General features: G+C 42.5%; 1 protein-coding gene across 2 annotated transcripts in view; it reads right to left on the bottom strand.

Annotated features, from left to right (window-relative positions):
* The window catches only part of EML6 (EMAP like 6), a 91,319-nt gene extending 78,346 nt beyond the window's left edge, over positions 1-12,973 (bottom strand). The window contains exons 1-2 of one of the 2 annotated variants that reach the window (XM_063391356.1): positions 12,602-12,973; positions 11,123-11,796 (exon numbers count right to left, since the gene is read on the bottom strand). In XM_063391356.1, the coding sequence (XP_063247426.1) occupies positions 11,123-11,319 (197 nt within the window). In that variant the 5' untranslated portion in view covers positions 11,320-11,796; positions 12,602-12,973. The remainder of the gene's footprint in view (positions 1-11,122; positions 11,797-12,601) is intronic. The other variant, XM_063391358.1, reaches the window with a different exon arrangement.
* Positions 12,974-14,656: the final 1,683 nt, after the last annotated feature.

Raw genomic sequence — 14,656 nt, 5'->3', positions numbered from 1 at the left:
ATGCAAGAGGGGGTTTTTTTACAGGAAACATATCCTAGGAGCCTGAATTTCTACCAGCACTCAGCAAGAGCTTAGATATGCCAATATTGAAGAACTATACATTGTCCAAACTGCTTAGGAATTCCAGGTTTAAGTGCAGTCCGTTCATAAATGGAATGAAGGTACATCACTCCCCACTGCTTCCTCCAGCACAGAAAAGAGGGAAGTGAAAGGGGTAATTTTGTGATAATATTTAGTCAACAATTTATTTGAAAGCAAAAACTATCAATTTTTAATATTTATGCATTATATAATACTGCATAATTATATAATAAGTGTGTGTGTGTGCGTGTGTGTGTATACACACACACTATTTATATGTATTTGTGTGTGTACATATATTTAAAAACCCTGAACACAATCCTGACAATGACTGAGGTGGATCACAGAAACTCCAGCTCTGTTGATAGCAGCCTGTAACAGCTGCAGAAAATGTTCAGTTTTGAGGGGCTCAGGCTGACAAAATTGTTGTATCTGATAGGGAGGAAGAAAGCAGAAAAAAATGTGTGCAGTGCACTAAACTGTCATCCTGTATCAAGTAACTCCTACCAAACTAAATGACAAGGTAAAAGAACATTTACCTTTAGGCAGTGGGGAGTCCCACAGATTGAAAATGAAAAATAACAGATACCACAAGGAAAATGTGAAATGCAATACACATTCAAATAACTATTTAATACAGAAAGAAACAGGGCATTCTGAAGAGCTGACTTGTTTAACAGCAGTGTATTCATACCTCATTTGGTCTGTCCTTGGTTGAAACACAAATACATGGTTATTCGTAATTTAAATTATCTTATGACCCTTCACCAGGTCTTAACAGGCACCGAAAATACAATTGTGAAGTTATACTAATGTACACACAAGTGCCAAAATATTCCTTGCTCAGATAAATGCATGCTGCTTTCTCAGCTCCCTCACAGGAAAATCTTGCTTTACCTCACATAAGGCCAGCTCTCAGAGAACAAGACTCTCTGTTCAGATTTACAATATTCTTAAAATAGGCATTTACAAAAATAAATAGCTGTCACCCATCTCCCATGCAGATCTAAGATTTCCTCACATGCCTAGTCACATTTCTGTATCCATCAGGCTCTGGAAAGTTAAAGATCCACAGGCTGGTTCCCATCAAAGCACACAAACAAGCCCTGGAAATTCAAGTATTTTCTAGAAATTTTAGACATGGAAGATTAGTTTACTTCCAAGCTTTTAAAATAATCCATCTGTGTAACAGAGCAATTCATATGTTGCACATAAGGCAGTGCCCACGGAGTCATCATCATGGCTGGAAAGCAAATTATGTCTGTGGTAACTCCACAGAAAGGGAAGAGAACAGCAAAAACTGAGGACAGAGTCTGGGAATTTAGCAAATTCTCTCAATCAAATAACTTCCCTTCTGTGCTGGCTACACAATGGATAGTTGGGGAAAAATATGAAGGGAAAAGGTTCAGAACCCCTAGTGTTATTTTAGGCAACAAACTTGGTAGAGGTTTGAGGAAAGCTGCCCTTGCATGTGGAATAAGCTCAGGTCCTGACTTTGAGGCCTCTAGGAACATCACAGACAATGGAAAGAAACCACACAAATACCTCACACACTGTTCAAAGCCCACAAGCCACATCCAAATCCAAATCTACAGTAACTTGTCATGTTTATGGGATTGCTTTACAGTCACTTCAAAATTAACTCTTATCAAATGTAAATACAGCAAGTTTCAAATAAAAAGTTATGCCATGTTGTTAAATTAATGTTTTCCATAAGTAAAACCTTCAGTATTGAATTTCTGAGGAAGCAGAGTGTCACTGGAAGTGTTCACCAATCTTCCTGTTCCACTGGAGGACTCATCAGACATTTTTGAAAAGATGTTCACAAACCAACTCAGCTTATCTGTTCTTCCACAGAACCATCTGCACTAGGCACCCTCAGAATACAGGACCTATATTGTATTATTCAAAACATGTATTTTAATGCAATATATAATTATTAATTATCCAACCAGTTATTAATTTTACCTATGTTTTAATGGATGTGCAGTCACAGACACAAATAAGAAAGTGCAGGTGTGAAGGTATGTCAAAATCCATGACATGCTGTACTTAAGGGAGATTACCACGATCCAAAGAATGCCTTTTAAACTTCTGTTTTGTGAGACTGATACCAGAAGTTACATAAAGAAACATGGAATTATGCCTTTCTATGTTTTTTATGTAAGCACTGTGACTCATTTTCTTGCCTATTACTATTATTTCTCTTTTTCTCTTGCTTTCTTAGCCAACTCTTCAGAGCAAAGATGGGGAACCTGGAGCTGGGCTTTCAGTGAAACCTCGGAGAGCTGGGCTCATCCGAGCCCTTTTTGCTGTATTTTAGGCTCAGTGCTGCAGTGGAGGCTGAAGAGTTTTGTGACATTATGTAACTGCCTGGCAGCATGTAGCTTCAGGCAGTTATAATCTGGTTTACTGCTTGTCATTTGCTAATACTTGGGGTTTTTCTCTAGCTTATGGTATCAGGGATGTTACAGAGGGGTTTGCCTTCCCCTTCCCAGTAGGAGAGAGAGCAGGCTTCAGCCGCAGCTGCCAGGCTCGTGTGGAGAATACAGCCTATCTCCCTGCTCATCCCCTGTGCTTCCTTCTGCCTCAGCACACAGAGCAGCGCCCTGTGCCCTGCCTCACGGAGGGTGGGCTCTCTGATGGCTCCCGTGGCACCGGAGGCTGCAGCTGAGCAGAATCTTGGAGCACAAGCTCAGGGTAAGATGCGGGTGGTGCTGGTCCAATAAAATCTGCTAATCAAGTGCATTCAGTGGGGTTGGGCAGACTTGCAGATTTCACCATACCATGGCAGACAGCCAGAGTGGGAAATAGCAACACACTCAGTCTTGTGCAGGGACAGAGGTCTCTGCATTGCTGATTGAAGAGCCTAATTTCTTTCAGAGCTTCAAAAATTACAAGCTATTACAGAAGGCTTCACATGTCCTTGATAACAGTTCAGATATCTACTTGCTTTTCTATTCTCTTACAGTCTTCCTGAGCAAAATATCCTTTTTGCTTCATTCTTTTCACCCATGTCAGATAAGACAAAAAGATGTATCACACCCAATTCTTCAGCACAAACCTAAGGTAAGAATTACAATGGACAAACTCTCCATGGGAAGAGAGTAGCCAAGAGCCAGAGTGAGGTCTCCTTTAGGTGTCTGCACTCTGCTCATTCTGCAAACAAAACTAAAATGCTATTTCTCGTGCTGTATATTATTTCTCTCTCCATGAAATCAATCTCCTTAAAGGAGAAAAAAAATTAAATGGGAAAATCTGATAGAAGCCATGGGAAAACTAAATATGAAAATAAAATTAACAAAAAACACAAAGCCCTCAAAACTCTGTGTTCTTGGCTAAATTCTATTTCAAAGGAAGAAATTTCTTTATATCTATTTTCTTAAGATTGCAATTATTTATAAAATTGGGGTTTTTTTACAAAACTGTTAGTGTTCTGCCAAGGAGGACCTGAATTTATGAAAAGTGATTTTTAAAAGGATATAAGGATAACTTAAAAGGATAAAAGAAGAATTTTTAATAATCTGAATTGTTCTTGCCAGAGAAGAGATAAGACAGAAGAGAGATGAGCCTAAAATAGATGTGTAGATTCCTTTAAAAAGACATTCTTCCTTCACTTAATGGAAGAGAAATCATGGGAATTAGCTCTCTTAATTTATTCTTTGCCAAAATTTTCTGTCACTATACGAAATGTCAAATTTTCATTTGAAAATAATTGGAAATATTTATTTGGAGATCTGTGATACAATTATATCACAAACTCTGTATTCCAAGGAGTCCCATATCCAAAAGAAGGCCTCCAAAAATTTGAGTGCATTCTGAATGGTATGACCCGTAACACAGAAACCAACTGATTAAAGGACACAGTGTGAGAAATAAAAGGAGGAGGAAAATGCCACACACAAAAGAAAATAGCATTTCTTTAACAGCATTATTTAACAATATTTATCAATCAAAAATCTCATCAAGTTTCAAAGAAGAAAATGGGAGCGAATGTGGAAGGTAATAGTGCTCTGTTGTGCATCTTTTACAAATGCTCAATGAATTATTACTTATTGACACAATTAATGAAACCTGCCAGACCCATGGAGTTATGTTGACCCAACGTACAGCTAAGAAGACGCAGCAGTATTCCTGGCTGGGATTTGAGTGGGCTACTTCTTCTAAGTAGCTTTGGTAAAATTCTCTTTTCTGCCACCCCAGAGCCTGTGTGCAATTCTTTAAAAGTTGGTTCCAGTACTAGGATGTAAAAGGGCCACCCAAGGCAGAACCTGGGGTGTGTCTGGAAACATAACTCTGGTTAGTACAGCATCAGACCCTCAGCTGTGCCAAGCCTCATATTTACACAGACAGCCCAAGCAGGGCAGGTGACTGCAGACAATTCACTGCAGCGCCACAGCCACACACCCAACCAAACCACAGAAAGAACTCCCCGGGGAAAGGCAGTTACATTATTCCCCTCTTGGGAAGGAGGGACTGCATTATAAGGAATGCAGCACAGAGATGCCCATCCTAAAGCAGCTTGAGATCCCAGACAGAATCACACAAACCTCTTCAGTCTAACAAGCAAAGGCTTTAAAATAGCTCTTTCAACTAAAGACAGCTTTCATAAAGACGCAATATAATACTCTTTTAGACGCTTGTGGCCACTTCCAGATGTCACCTATTTTAAAACACCCAAACAAACCCCCTGTGGAAGTAATAGGCCAGCACACATGCAACAGTCACTGCATCTGCAGGAGACCTTGAATCAGGAACACAACTGTATATTATAAACTTGTTTTACAACCATTAAGAAAGAGCAGTTTCGCTGAACAGCATTTCAATATTTTTTTAATAAATAATTTCTAAACAGATGATAATCACTCAAAATCCTAGAGGGACCAGGAACCTGCAGTAGACCTACTGCTAAAATCTCATTCAACTGCAGCCACACTTGTACATGTTCAGCACTGGTGTGACCAGGGCCAGAGAGCAGGTCCCAGTGCTGTCACCTTTGATCTGCTGACAGAGAGAAGCCCCAGAGAAAGCTCAGCTTTTACCTAATCATGGATTCCAGGGTCGGGAGAAGCCAAAAGGTCCTTTAAGTATCTTACAGATAGTGCTCAAACACTAGAGAGAGGAAAGGAAAAGTTAAGAAATGTACATTTAACACTTTTTCTGGTCAGACAGCAGCTGACGGTGACTACTAACTTCAGTTAAAGAGTTCTTAGGATACAGAGAAGGAGGCATGGTCTGCCTAGTCAGGATGAAAGCAAAAAGGCTCCGTAACTGCAGGTAGTGCTGTAAAAAACTGAGGGTGTATTTTATTGTCTTTTACTACAGTAATTTCTAAAATAAACAATATCTCTTGAAAAAAACCCAGAAAATTCTTCTTCAAAAGTACAGCTCATCTTGCCCAAAACTGTTATTTGCAATCAATATTTGCAAGTAGTAGGTTACTACCAGAGTAAATGACACTTGCAATATTTATCTCTGCATATGGAAGACAGTTTCTGAGGATGAGGAAGCAGATGTTTGGCATTAATAGATTCCCAATTTTCATGTGGAGGCATCAGTATTAGTATGACTACATAGAAACCGCAGTGCCAGTCAGCAATTTTCATGTACGATTATGCCTTGAACATTCAAGTCTGCTAAAATAATGGAGGCACTCAAAATTCCCTATAAAAAATCCAGTAAAATCTTTTGGAACAAGGAGTGTTAGGTAGCCAAAATAACAGGGTTGCTGTATCACTCTGAGAGTAGCCTTTATTTTACGTTCTGTTTTAATTACCACCATTTTAGTGTATTTCCATCCATCTGTCACAGAAGAAAGAACAGACTTCACCGCCAGCACGCACAGAAGTTCCAGTAGTAAGGTTAAGCATACCAAGGTTCATGTGCTGCTGGAATGCTAAAGAAGCTTGACTAAACATACACTCGGCCTTAAGATCAGGCCTCCCTAAAGCTTTAGAGGTCTATTCCCAGGCCTTTTTAAACACCACCTCTAAAGGGGAATTTAAATTCAACATGTCTCCTCGACAGCCAATGCAGACAACTAAACCTTCCTGTGGTAGAAATACACCTCAGGAAAAACAAGCTGATGTTCCGAAGAACAGTCTTTAGGTGGGAAGAAATGTGGGCATTTTTGCTCTTTACCAAGATTCCCAAAAACCTGAGCAGTTGGCAAGTCAGCAGAAGACCTTTTTACAGACCTCAAATATCCTCCTACTTTCACATAGAAACATTCCAATACTTTCAGCTGTAGATTTTTTTTTTAATTTGAAATTAAGTTAACTCATATGAAAACACTTTCTGTGAGTTTTCATCCTGGTAAAGAGTGATTACACACAACTACCTGACCATCATCACTCTTGGCCATCTGAAATAAAGTTGAAATAAAACAAGTTAAAAAAAATGCAGAGACTTAACATATAGAAAATGAAAAAATTGTATTTAAAAATTAGGTTTAGACTGCCTTGGTTAAAGGCTGTGGTTAAAGGATGACCATTCTCATCAACACATAGTGACAAATGGCTGCTGAGTTTCTCTCTACTTTGAACTAAGTAGTTCTAAATCACTTTCAATAAGACACCATTACTGTATATTCTTACACATCTGATGCATTAATACAGAATTTAAGAAACCAATTTATAGCAGCTCACGCCCTGATAAAAACTTCAAATCTAAGTGCAGCACAGCACTCAAGTAGAGGCAAAAAAGGCCACTGGAATTTCATGGAATAAACAGCATTTTCCCCAGGTTTTCCAGCACTGAAAGCAAAGGAGGCAACAAGCTGATTAGAGGAGTTTTTATAGGGAATTAATTTCTTTAATAAGAAACTCATTTAACAACTTGCTGCTGCAAAACAGTTCCCAAAACCCTGCTTCATCCCAGGTGAGCCATGTCTGTCATTTTTGGATGGCTTGGTGGAGGCACTGGTGCAGCATCCACGTAAGAAACAGGGCTGCAATTTCTGTTGTTGAAAATCTCTCCTGTGCTCTCTTTTAGGTCACCGAATCTCAGCAGCCCTCTGGGGTCACCTCAGGTGTCTGAAGTCCAGGGTTAGCCCAAGCTACAGCTCCCAAGTACTGATGATAAACAATAACCACAGTAACCTGAACACCACTCTACAACAAACAACTGCTGTCACCATCCAAATGGTGGCAACTGAACAGAAATTTAAAGTGTTTTAGATCCCTTCAAATAAGCATAACCCTGTAATTATAACCCTATAACCCCAGAATTATTATGACACATAATTTTAAATAAAAATATTAAAGTACAATTTAGCTCATCTGTCTCTGAGGTTTTGATTTGCATAGCTCTGCCATCAATTTACTAATTCCAAAATTGTATTTACTGTGGTCAGCAATCAAACACAACATTGCTTGAAGCATATTACTCCTTTTTTCCCCTCAGCAGCAAGACAAGAAAACCACATCCTGACACATATCCTGTCTCCTGAAACGACCCTTGTGGAGAACAAGCCAGGCCTCCAGTGGCTGCCACAGCCCAGTAAATCCTATCCCCACCGGCACGGCCGCAGTTTTAATCTCAATCTGTCAGCACAGTGGCACCCCCCCAGTGCACTTAAAGCAATATTCTGATAAATCCGACACTGCTGGTGTGCTGTGAGCAGCCTTAGGTAAACAGCAGCTCTGGAATCCAGGGGTAGCAGGAGGGCTTTGCAGGTAGTACAGAGACCTGGGAGAGGAAGCAGGTTTGCTGTCTCACGAGAGACTGGCATGGAGGCAGCCAGGATGCAAAACTGCTTTTGTGAGTGCATAACACACAAAATATCACAAGAAACCAGGGTGTATAACAATACAATATGTTCAGGACAACTGAATGTTCAACACTGCAGAAATTCTTGAAACTCAAAAACAGGGAGAAATAACTTTGTCACTACACCAGAGGAAGAATTTCTCAGGGTTAGGAATCTCTGTTAACAAATGACTTCTGCAGAAATAGATAAAATCAGTTGTACTTTAAGTGATAGTGAAAAGTATCTCAACTGGTTGTGTTTTTATTTTTGCTGTTTTCTGTGGCTTTTACATGCACAAATTGCAGAAAAATTATAGGAAAAAACTGTCTCCATTGAACACTTAAATGAGAGAAAAACAAAGACTGATCTAACTGATCACTGTTCTACAAGTAATGCACCATATAAAAGTAAGAAAACCTGTTCTTTTGAAAGTTTTCAGTTACTGTCAAAGCTAATGCTCTGGAGGTTTCTCACAAACTCCTCTGCAAAACAGGGCTCACTCAAAGGTTAAATCGGTGGTTCAGGACCTCATCTCCCCCTGAAGTTAAAGGAGGAAGCGCTGGAAGCACAGCACCTGGTGGTGGCTTCACACAAAAAACAGGACAATTCCGAGCTCCCTTCCCACTCCTCAGAACAGTGACCTTATTAGCTGAGTGCAGAACATTCGGTTCTTGTGCAGGCAGAACTCGCCTTTCAAATGTGAATCTTGGAAAAAATGGCATTTCTCCAATACAATACAATTTAATCCAATACATTCTGGTCTGCTTTAGCCCAAACTAAATCATGTCCAGCTGCATTATTTTGATGCAAAACAAGAGACAGAACTATTAATCTTGCAGAACATATTAAACATACACACCTGCCCTTTTCACCAAGGACAAATATCCCCTTTCACGACTTCAATAAACACTTCAAGGTAACGCACGATATTACTTCTGAGAATCATGGGTTTATCGACTTTTTTTTCAACAAAACAGCATTCACAAAAACACACAAAAAAAATCAGAGAAGGAGATAACAGCAGTCCTCAGAATCAGAAGAGCTTCCCACTGGAAGGCCTCCCAGTCTCGGTGATTCACGGTATTTTCCAAAATCCAAGTTTTCTTTTTTAAACAGTGTTTCAAACGTCTTTAGAAATTACAACCTGTTGGACTGCAAATGCACCCCCTGTTGTTTGGAAGCTGGTCCCAAGCAAGTAAATCCCAACAAACCCAGAAAAATTGGACAAGTACATTCATCCCATTCATCTCAAATGGATGAGAGCTGTGAAGCTTTAAATGTGGAAATTAAATTCCCACATTTGAAAGTCATATTAGTAATGACCACACAAGACATCATCTACTTTAAAGTACGTACAGTGATGGAATATTATGTCAGTAGGGACTGCACAGTGCAGCGGTGGCAAAGGATGCAAGCACCCATGCCATGGCACAAACAACAGAGTATTCCAGCAGCATTCTGGAAAGTCTGTCCTTCCTTAAACCCCACATGGTGACAGCAACAGTTCTTGGCCACTAAGAGCTGATATGAACTGTTGCTTGGCTTCTGCTCATGCCTTCTGAACCCAAATGTTTCATCCTTTGTGGAAACTACAGTTTTCCACCAGAATTCTGATGGTGTTGCAGATCAGAAACAAAACCCGTCTTCCCAAAGCATGAGTTGGACATTCAGCAAGTCCCTCAAGACACAACCACTTTGAACACACGGCTCTAGTTTCCTTTAAAGAGCACAATAGGTAGAATCAGTGTCAAAGTATAAATATGAGACATTCATTCTTTCTATCCCAATCGTACATTCTAAACCTGACGCTGCCAAAAGCAGACTCCTAATGTGACAGGTCTTAAAGTAAAGGGTACAGAAGCTCTATAATACATTCGGTTTTGGGAGGGAGGTGCTGTCAGATACTATAATAATGCAAACATAAGCACAGAAATACACAACTCTCTACATGGGCTACACTTCCTGTTCCAAAGAGTATCAAATTTTATGTCCATACAACCAGCAAAACTTAATTTCATGATCCTACAGATGCCTCTGAAATACTGAATCTTCTCTGAGCAGTCCAGTGTCTATTTTCAGCAGCCTTTTGGAGCTGATAATACCTTTGAGATCAAAATAAACTTTGAGGCACATGCACTGTACTTGATGAAATGCTGCTGCTTTAACACATCCTAGAGAAGGGGAGAAGGGTACTACAAGGATACACAGTAGCCAAAATATCTTCCTGGGAATAGTGGATGGCTTTCTGCAAACAAGGATTACATTACGATTGTGATTTTTGGTTACGGACTGTCAAAACTCTGGCTTCAGCAGATGCTTCCACAGCACTCCCACACCATGAGTCACCTGGGACTGTTCTGGTTTCACATCATCCAGGAAACGCTTCATTCATGCTGAACTGGGTGAACAAGGAGGGCAGCAGATAGCTGTGCTCAGAGGAGTGGCATCACCAGGCAACATCCTTCATGAGGATATTCTAGGCTCAGATTTCTCTCATTAAGTAGTAGCTACATTAATTTTCTATTTTACTGACATAAATTTCTGTATTTTGGACAGATTTTTTTTTAAACACTACTTGAACACTGTAAGGGCACCCTTTTTTTCCTGAGATGCAGTAAAAAATCAGCATTTCTGTAGGACAAAAACATCAATTAATCCACTTCTCAGGCAGAATTCGAGAGAAAGAAACAATGAACTGGACAGATGAGGAGTAAGACCTGTCCTTCTGTAGCCATCTTGCACCAGCACACTTGGGATTTTTTGCCTGGAGTGCAAACAGCTGAACTTGAATTTGATTTACATTTTCTGGATGATATTAAAACTGGATTAATTTGAGCTACGTGTCAGAATTATGGCTGTCTCGTGCTGGGATTTTCTGAGGGCGATGAGAGCTACACCTGCCTTCTGTACGAGGTCAGAATTGATGAGCTGGGGTCCCAGCTCGGGAAACATCAAGGTATTGTAGCCACGATTTTGCAGCACTGTTGCACTGAGATCTTTCAGGGCTGAGATGAAGTGCTTTGCTTTTGGTGCAGTGCAATAGAAAAACTTAACATTCCCTCCCTTTTTATGGCAACATTTTCAAGCTTTGCTACGAAATAATGATAATCAACAGTATCTAGAGATTCAGCTCTCGCAGAGACCGCTGCTGACAAATCTGAGCTGTTCTAAAACGGCAGGTACAAGCCGAACTGTAAGAGGCGAGGAGGGGGTATTCTGCCAACACTACATTCTCCTCCCTTCCCTTTAAACCCCACCCCACCCCACCACCAAAGAAGTCAGCCCCCTTACCTGATAATATCATCGTTGTGCCCGAGGAAGAATTTCTGGCTGTGCTCCCTGGTGTTGTAAACCACGCCGACTCCAGCCACGAAGTACACCACCTCTTTCCCTGCCGTGTAGTACAGGTTGTTGCGGCACTGGTGGCCCCGGTAGCCGTACACCCACTCCAGCCGGAGCTGGCAGCGCGGAGCCGTCCGATCCGCCATGATAACCAGCCCCCTGCCCACCGGCACACACAGCCGAGCGCCGGCCCGCCTTCCCCCGGCACGCTCTCCCCTTCCGAACGGCGGCGATCCCCGCCCGCCTGCCGAAGCCTCAGGTGTCCCTTCCGCGCAGGGATGGGGATGGGCAGCACATCGGCGGATCCGGGATGCCGCCGCCGCCGCCGCCGCGCTACCGCCGCGCCGCCACCATCATCTGCTGCCGCCGCTGCCCAGGACCAGCCGCCGCTGCTTCGCCGCCGCTGCGCGACCCGGGCAACTTCTCGGGGGCACAAAAACACACCTACATAAGCAGCAGACACGGGTTTTTTCTTTCCGAATGCAAAGTAACTTCTGTGCGTCACCAGCACCAGCACCTGCCAAAGTCTCCCCGCTGCGTCTCCCGTGTTGCACCTTCTTGCCTTCCTGCACAAAGCTTCCTGGGCGCTCTTCTTTTTAACATATCTACCCTCGGGGCTAGAGCTGCAAGAGAAGAAAATACAAAACCCGTGCACTGGAACCGCAGCGTGCACGTGTTTAAAATGCAAAAGGACTGCCTGGACGGGGGAGCTCTGCTTAGATGGGGAGCTCTCGTTCGATGAAGGGAGCTCTCCTCCGATGGGGGAGCTCTGCCTGGATAAGGGGAACTCTGCTTGGATGGGGGAGATGTTCTTGGATGGGTGCTGTGGCCACTCTGGGTGGTCGGGGGTGCTTCTGAGGCTTTCCAGGAGGATCCAGTGCTCCGAGTCCTCATACAAATCCTCTCTCTCCATGTCATCTCATATACAATATCCAACATAAATATGGGAATATTACCCCACCCTTACCCCCAGCAACCAAAAACTTTCTCCTTTTGGGGTCTATAGCGACTATGTAATTAAGACAATCTTATTTTCCGGTTTTCAGTCACGAAACACTCCAAGTCACCATGAGATAGCGGGGGACTGTGGCTATTTCTTTCCACCCACTTTTTTGGTTTTATTCACTGTCATCCTTTGGAATGATATTATAAGGAACATATGTCCTCTCTTGCCTTCTGCTTTTCCTAAAGCAAAATTCATATTACCATTATCTGTCGAGCTTGGCTGCTGCATGTTGTTGGTGATAAGACCAACACAGTATCACTGCACAGGACCCCAAACCCAGCCTTTCAGAAACTCACTACAGAAGTACAGAAGGCCACAACCGCAGGGAAAAGGATGCAGAGGAGCAGAACCAAACACCCATTCACAGTACACAGCGCCAGACGGATGGGAAGAGAGAATTCCAAGGCTGACGATCCCTGTACCTTTTTTCCACACAACACGCCTCACACGGACCGAGCTGAAGAGCGGAGTGCCGGCACCGCTCGCACGCGGCGCCACAGCTCCGGCAGCATCCCAGGACGCGGCAGCGGGACACCCGCCCTCGGGGAACGCGAACCCCGGAGCCTCAGGAGCCGCCCCCGGCAGGAGCGGCGGCCTGGGCGGGCCGAAACCCTCGCGACGCCGGCCCTGAGGCGGAGCCGCCTTCCCGCCTCACGGGGCGCGCGCGGCCCTCGGCGCGCTGCTGGGGTGGTGCGGCCGTTCCCGCTCCTCCTCCTGAGGGGGCCCGGCCTGAGGGGACCGCGGAGCCCTCAGCGACTCCCGGCACTCCCCAGCCACCCCTCCCCCCGCAAGGCAGACGCAGATTTAGGCAAACCCCCCCCATCTTTCTGCTTTACCCGTGTGCAATAGTCTTCAAAAGTCTCAGAAAATACAATCAAGTTCGCAGTCACGTTTTTAAACTCCTTCCCCAGCAGCTGCTCCCCACAGGCACCTTGTTTTTTCATAGAATCGTGGAATATGTTGAGTTGGAAGGGATCCACAAGGATCGTTCAGTCCAGCCTCTGGCCCTGCACAGGACACCCCAAGAATCCCACCCTGTCCCTGAGAGCTCTGTCCATGCACTCCTGCAGCTCTAGCAGCCTCGGGACTGTGACCATTCCCTGGGGAGCTCGGGCAGTGCCCAACAGCTTCTGAGGGAAGAACCTTTCCCTCATATCCGACCCAACGCTCTGACACAGTTCCAGCCATTTCCTCCGGTCCTGTCCTGGTCATGGGAGTGAAGAGATCGATACCGGCCCCTCCAGTGCCCCTCACGAATCCTTGATCCTTTCCCACCCTGGTATTATTCAATGGAATAACTTCCATGTGATCACAGCTTTCCTTTTATGATTTTTTTGTTAATTATCTAATTTACACAGGAAAATTAATCAATACGATGGGCTCTTCACCTATCCAACCAGGACAAATGAAAAACTAGTTTCAAGCCTCTGCTGCCATGGCTGTCACTTCTCTGTGAGTGAAAGCAGTCAAGCTGAACTTTATATTTAACCCTTTAGGAAAATTTATATCCTGCATTTTGGAAAAAAATTTATAAATTATTATCATTGTTTTAGCAATTAAGTACACTAGTCATGAACGAACACCCCATTAAAACCTCAAAGAAAAACCTTTAACATGGAGCAACAAAAGTTCCGTTTCATACATTTTTCTATAATCTGTACTCTCAAGAATTTAGTAAATTTTTGGTGGTGGTTGAATTAATTCAATTATTTTAAGCATAAGGTTATGTGTATTTTTTTCCAATTAAAAAACAAAACAAAACCATTATTACTTTCCTATTAGGAGCTGTCATGTTGTTAAGAATGTTCCTCAATGCTGCAGCCTGCTGTTCACTGTCAGCACAACTTAAATGTCCTGGGTGCTTTCTTGGGCTGTTTTTTGTGTGTTAATTCCAGGTTCTGGAGCCCTCAGCATCACAAAGAGAATGGAATGAGAAACACAAGCCAAGACAAAGTGTGCACCTAAGTTAAAAAAGGGTATTTCTGTTAAAAAAAAAAAAAAAAAGATTAGTCTGAATATACTTCCAATTTCATATAACTGTAAAAATGAATGTTTTAAAATATACTGAAGAACATAATTAAAAGATACATAAAAATTGGCAATAGCAGCAGCATTTTTCCTTCCTCATTGTGGCAAGAAGCCCACTGGCCCAGAACCCATATCTTTTGACTGTACTACTTTTTTTTTCTTTTTTTCCTTTCTTTTTTTTTTTTTTTTTTTGTTTTTTTGTTTGTTTGTTTGTTTGTTTGTTTTTAGTATGAAATGTAAAAAACAACTAATGTAGCATCTTGGATGAGTAGTACCTCAGTGACAGTCACAACTCTGCCAAAGGGACCATTTGCTGCTGCTGTTGGGTTTTTTGAGGGCTTTGGTGTTGGGTTTTTGGGGGGGGGGGGCATGTTGGTGAGTTTTTCTGGTTGTTGGTTTTGGTTTTGTTTTTGTTTGGTTTGCTTCTTTAAAGCATGCCTTGTATAGAA

Source organism: Prinia subflava, chromosome 2, assembly GCF_021018805.1.
Source record: "Prinia subflava isolate CZ2003 ecotype Zambia chromosome 2, Cam_Psub_1.2, whole genome shotgun sequence".
Taxonomy (NCBI): Eukaryota; Metazoa; Chordata; class Aves; order Passeriformes; family Cisticolidae; genus Prinia; species Prinia subflava.
The sequence above is the reverse complement of the archived record's forward strand: the minus strand, read 5'-3'. Positions and strand labels throughout refer to the sequence as shown.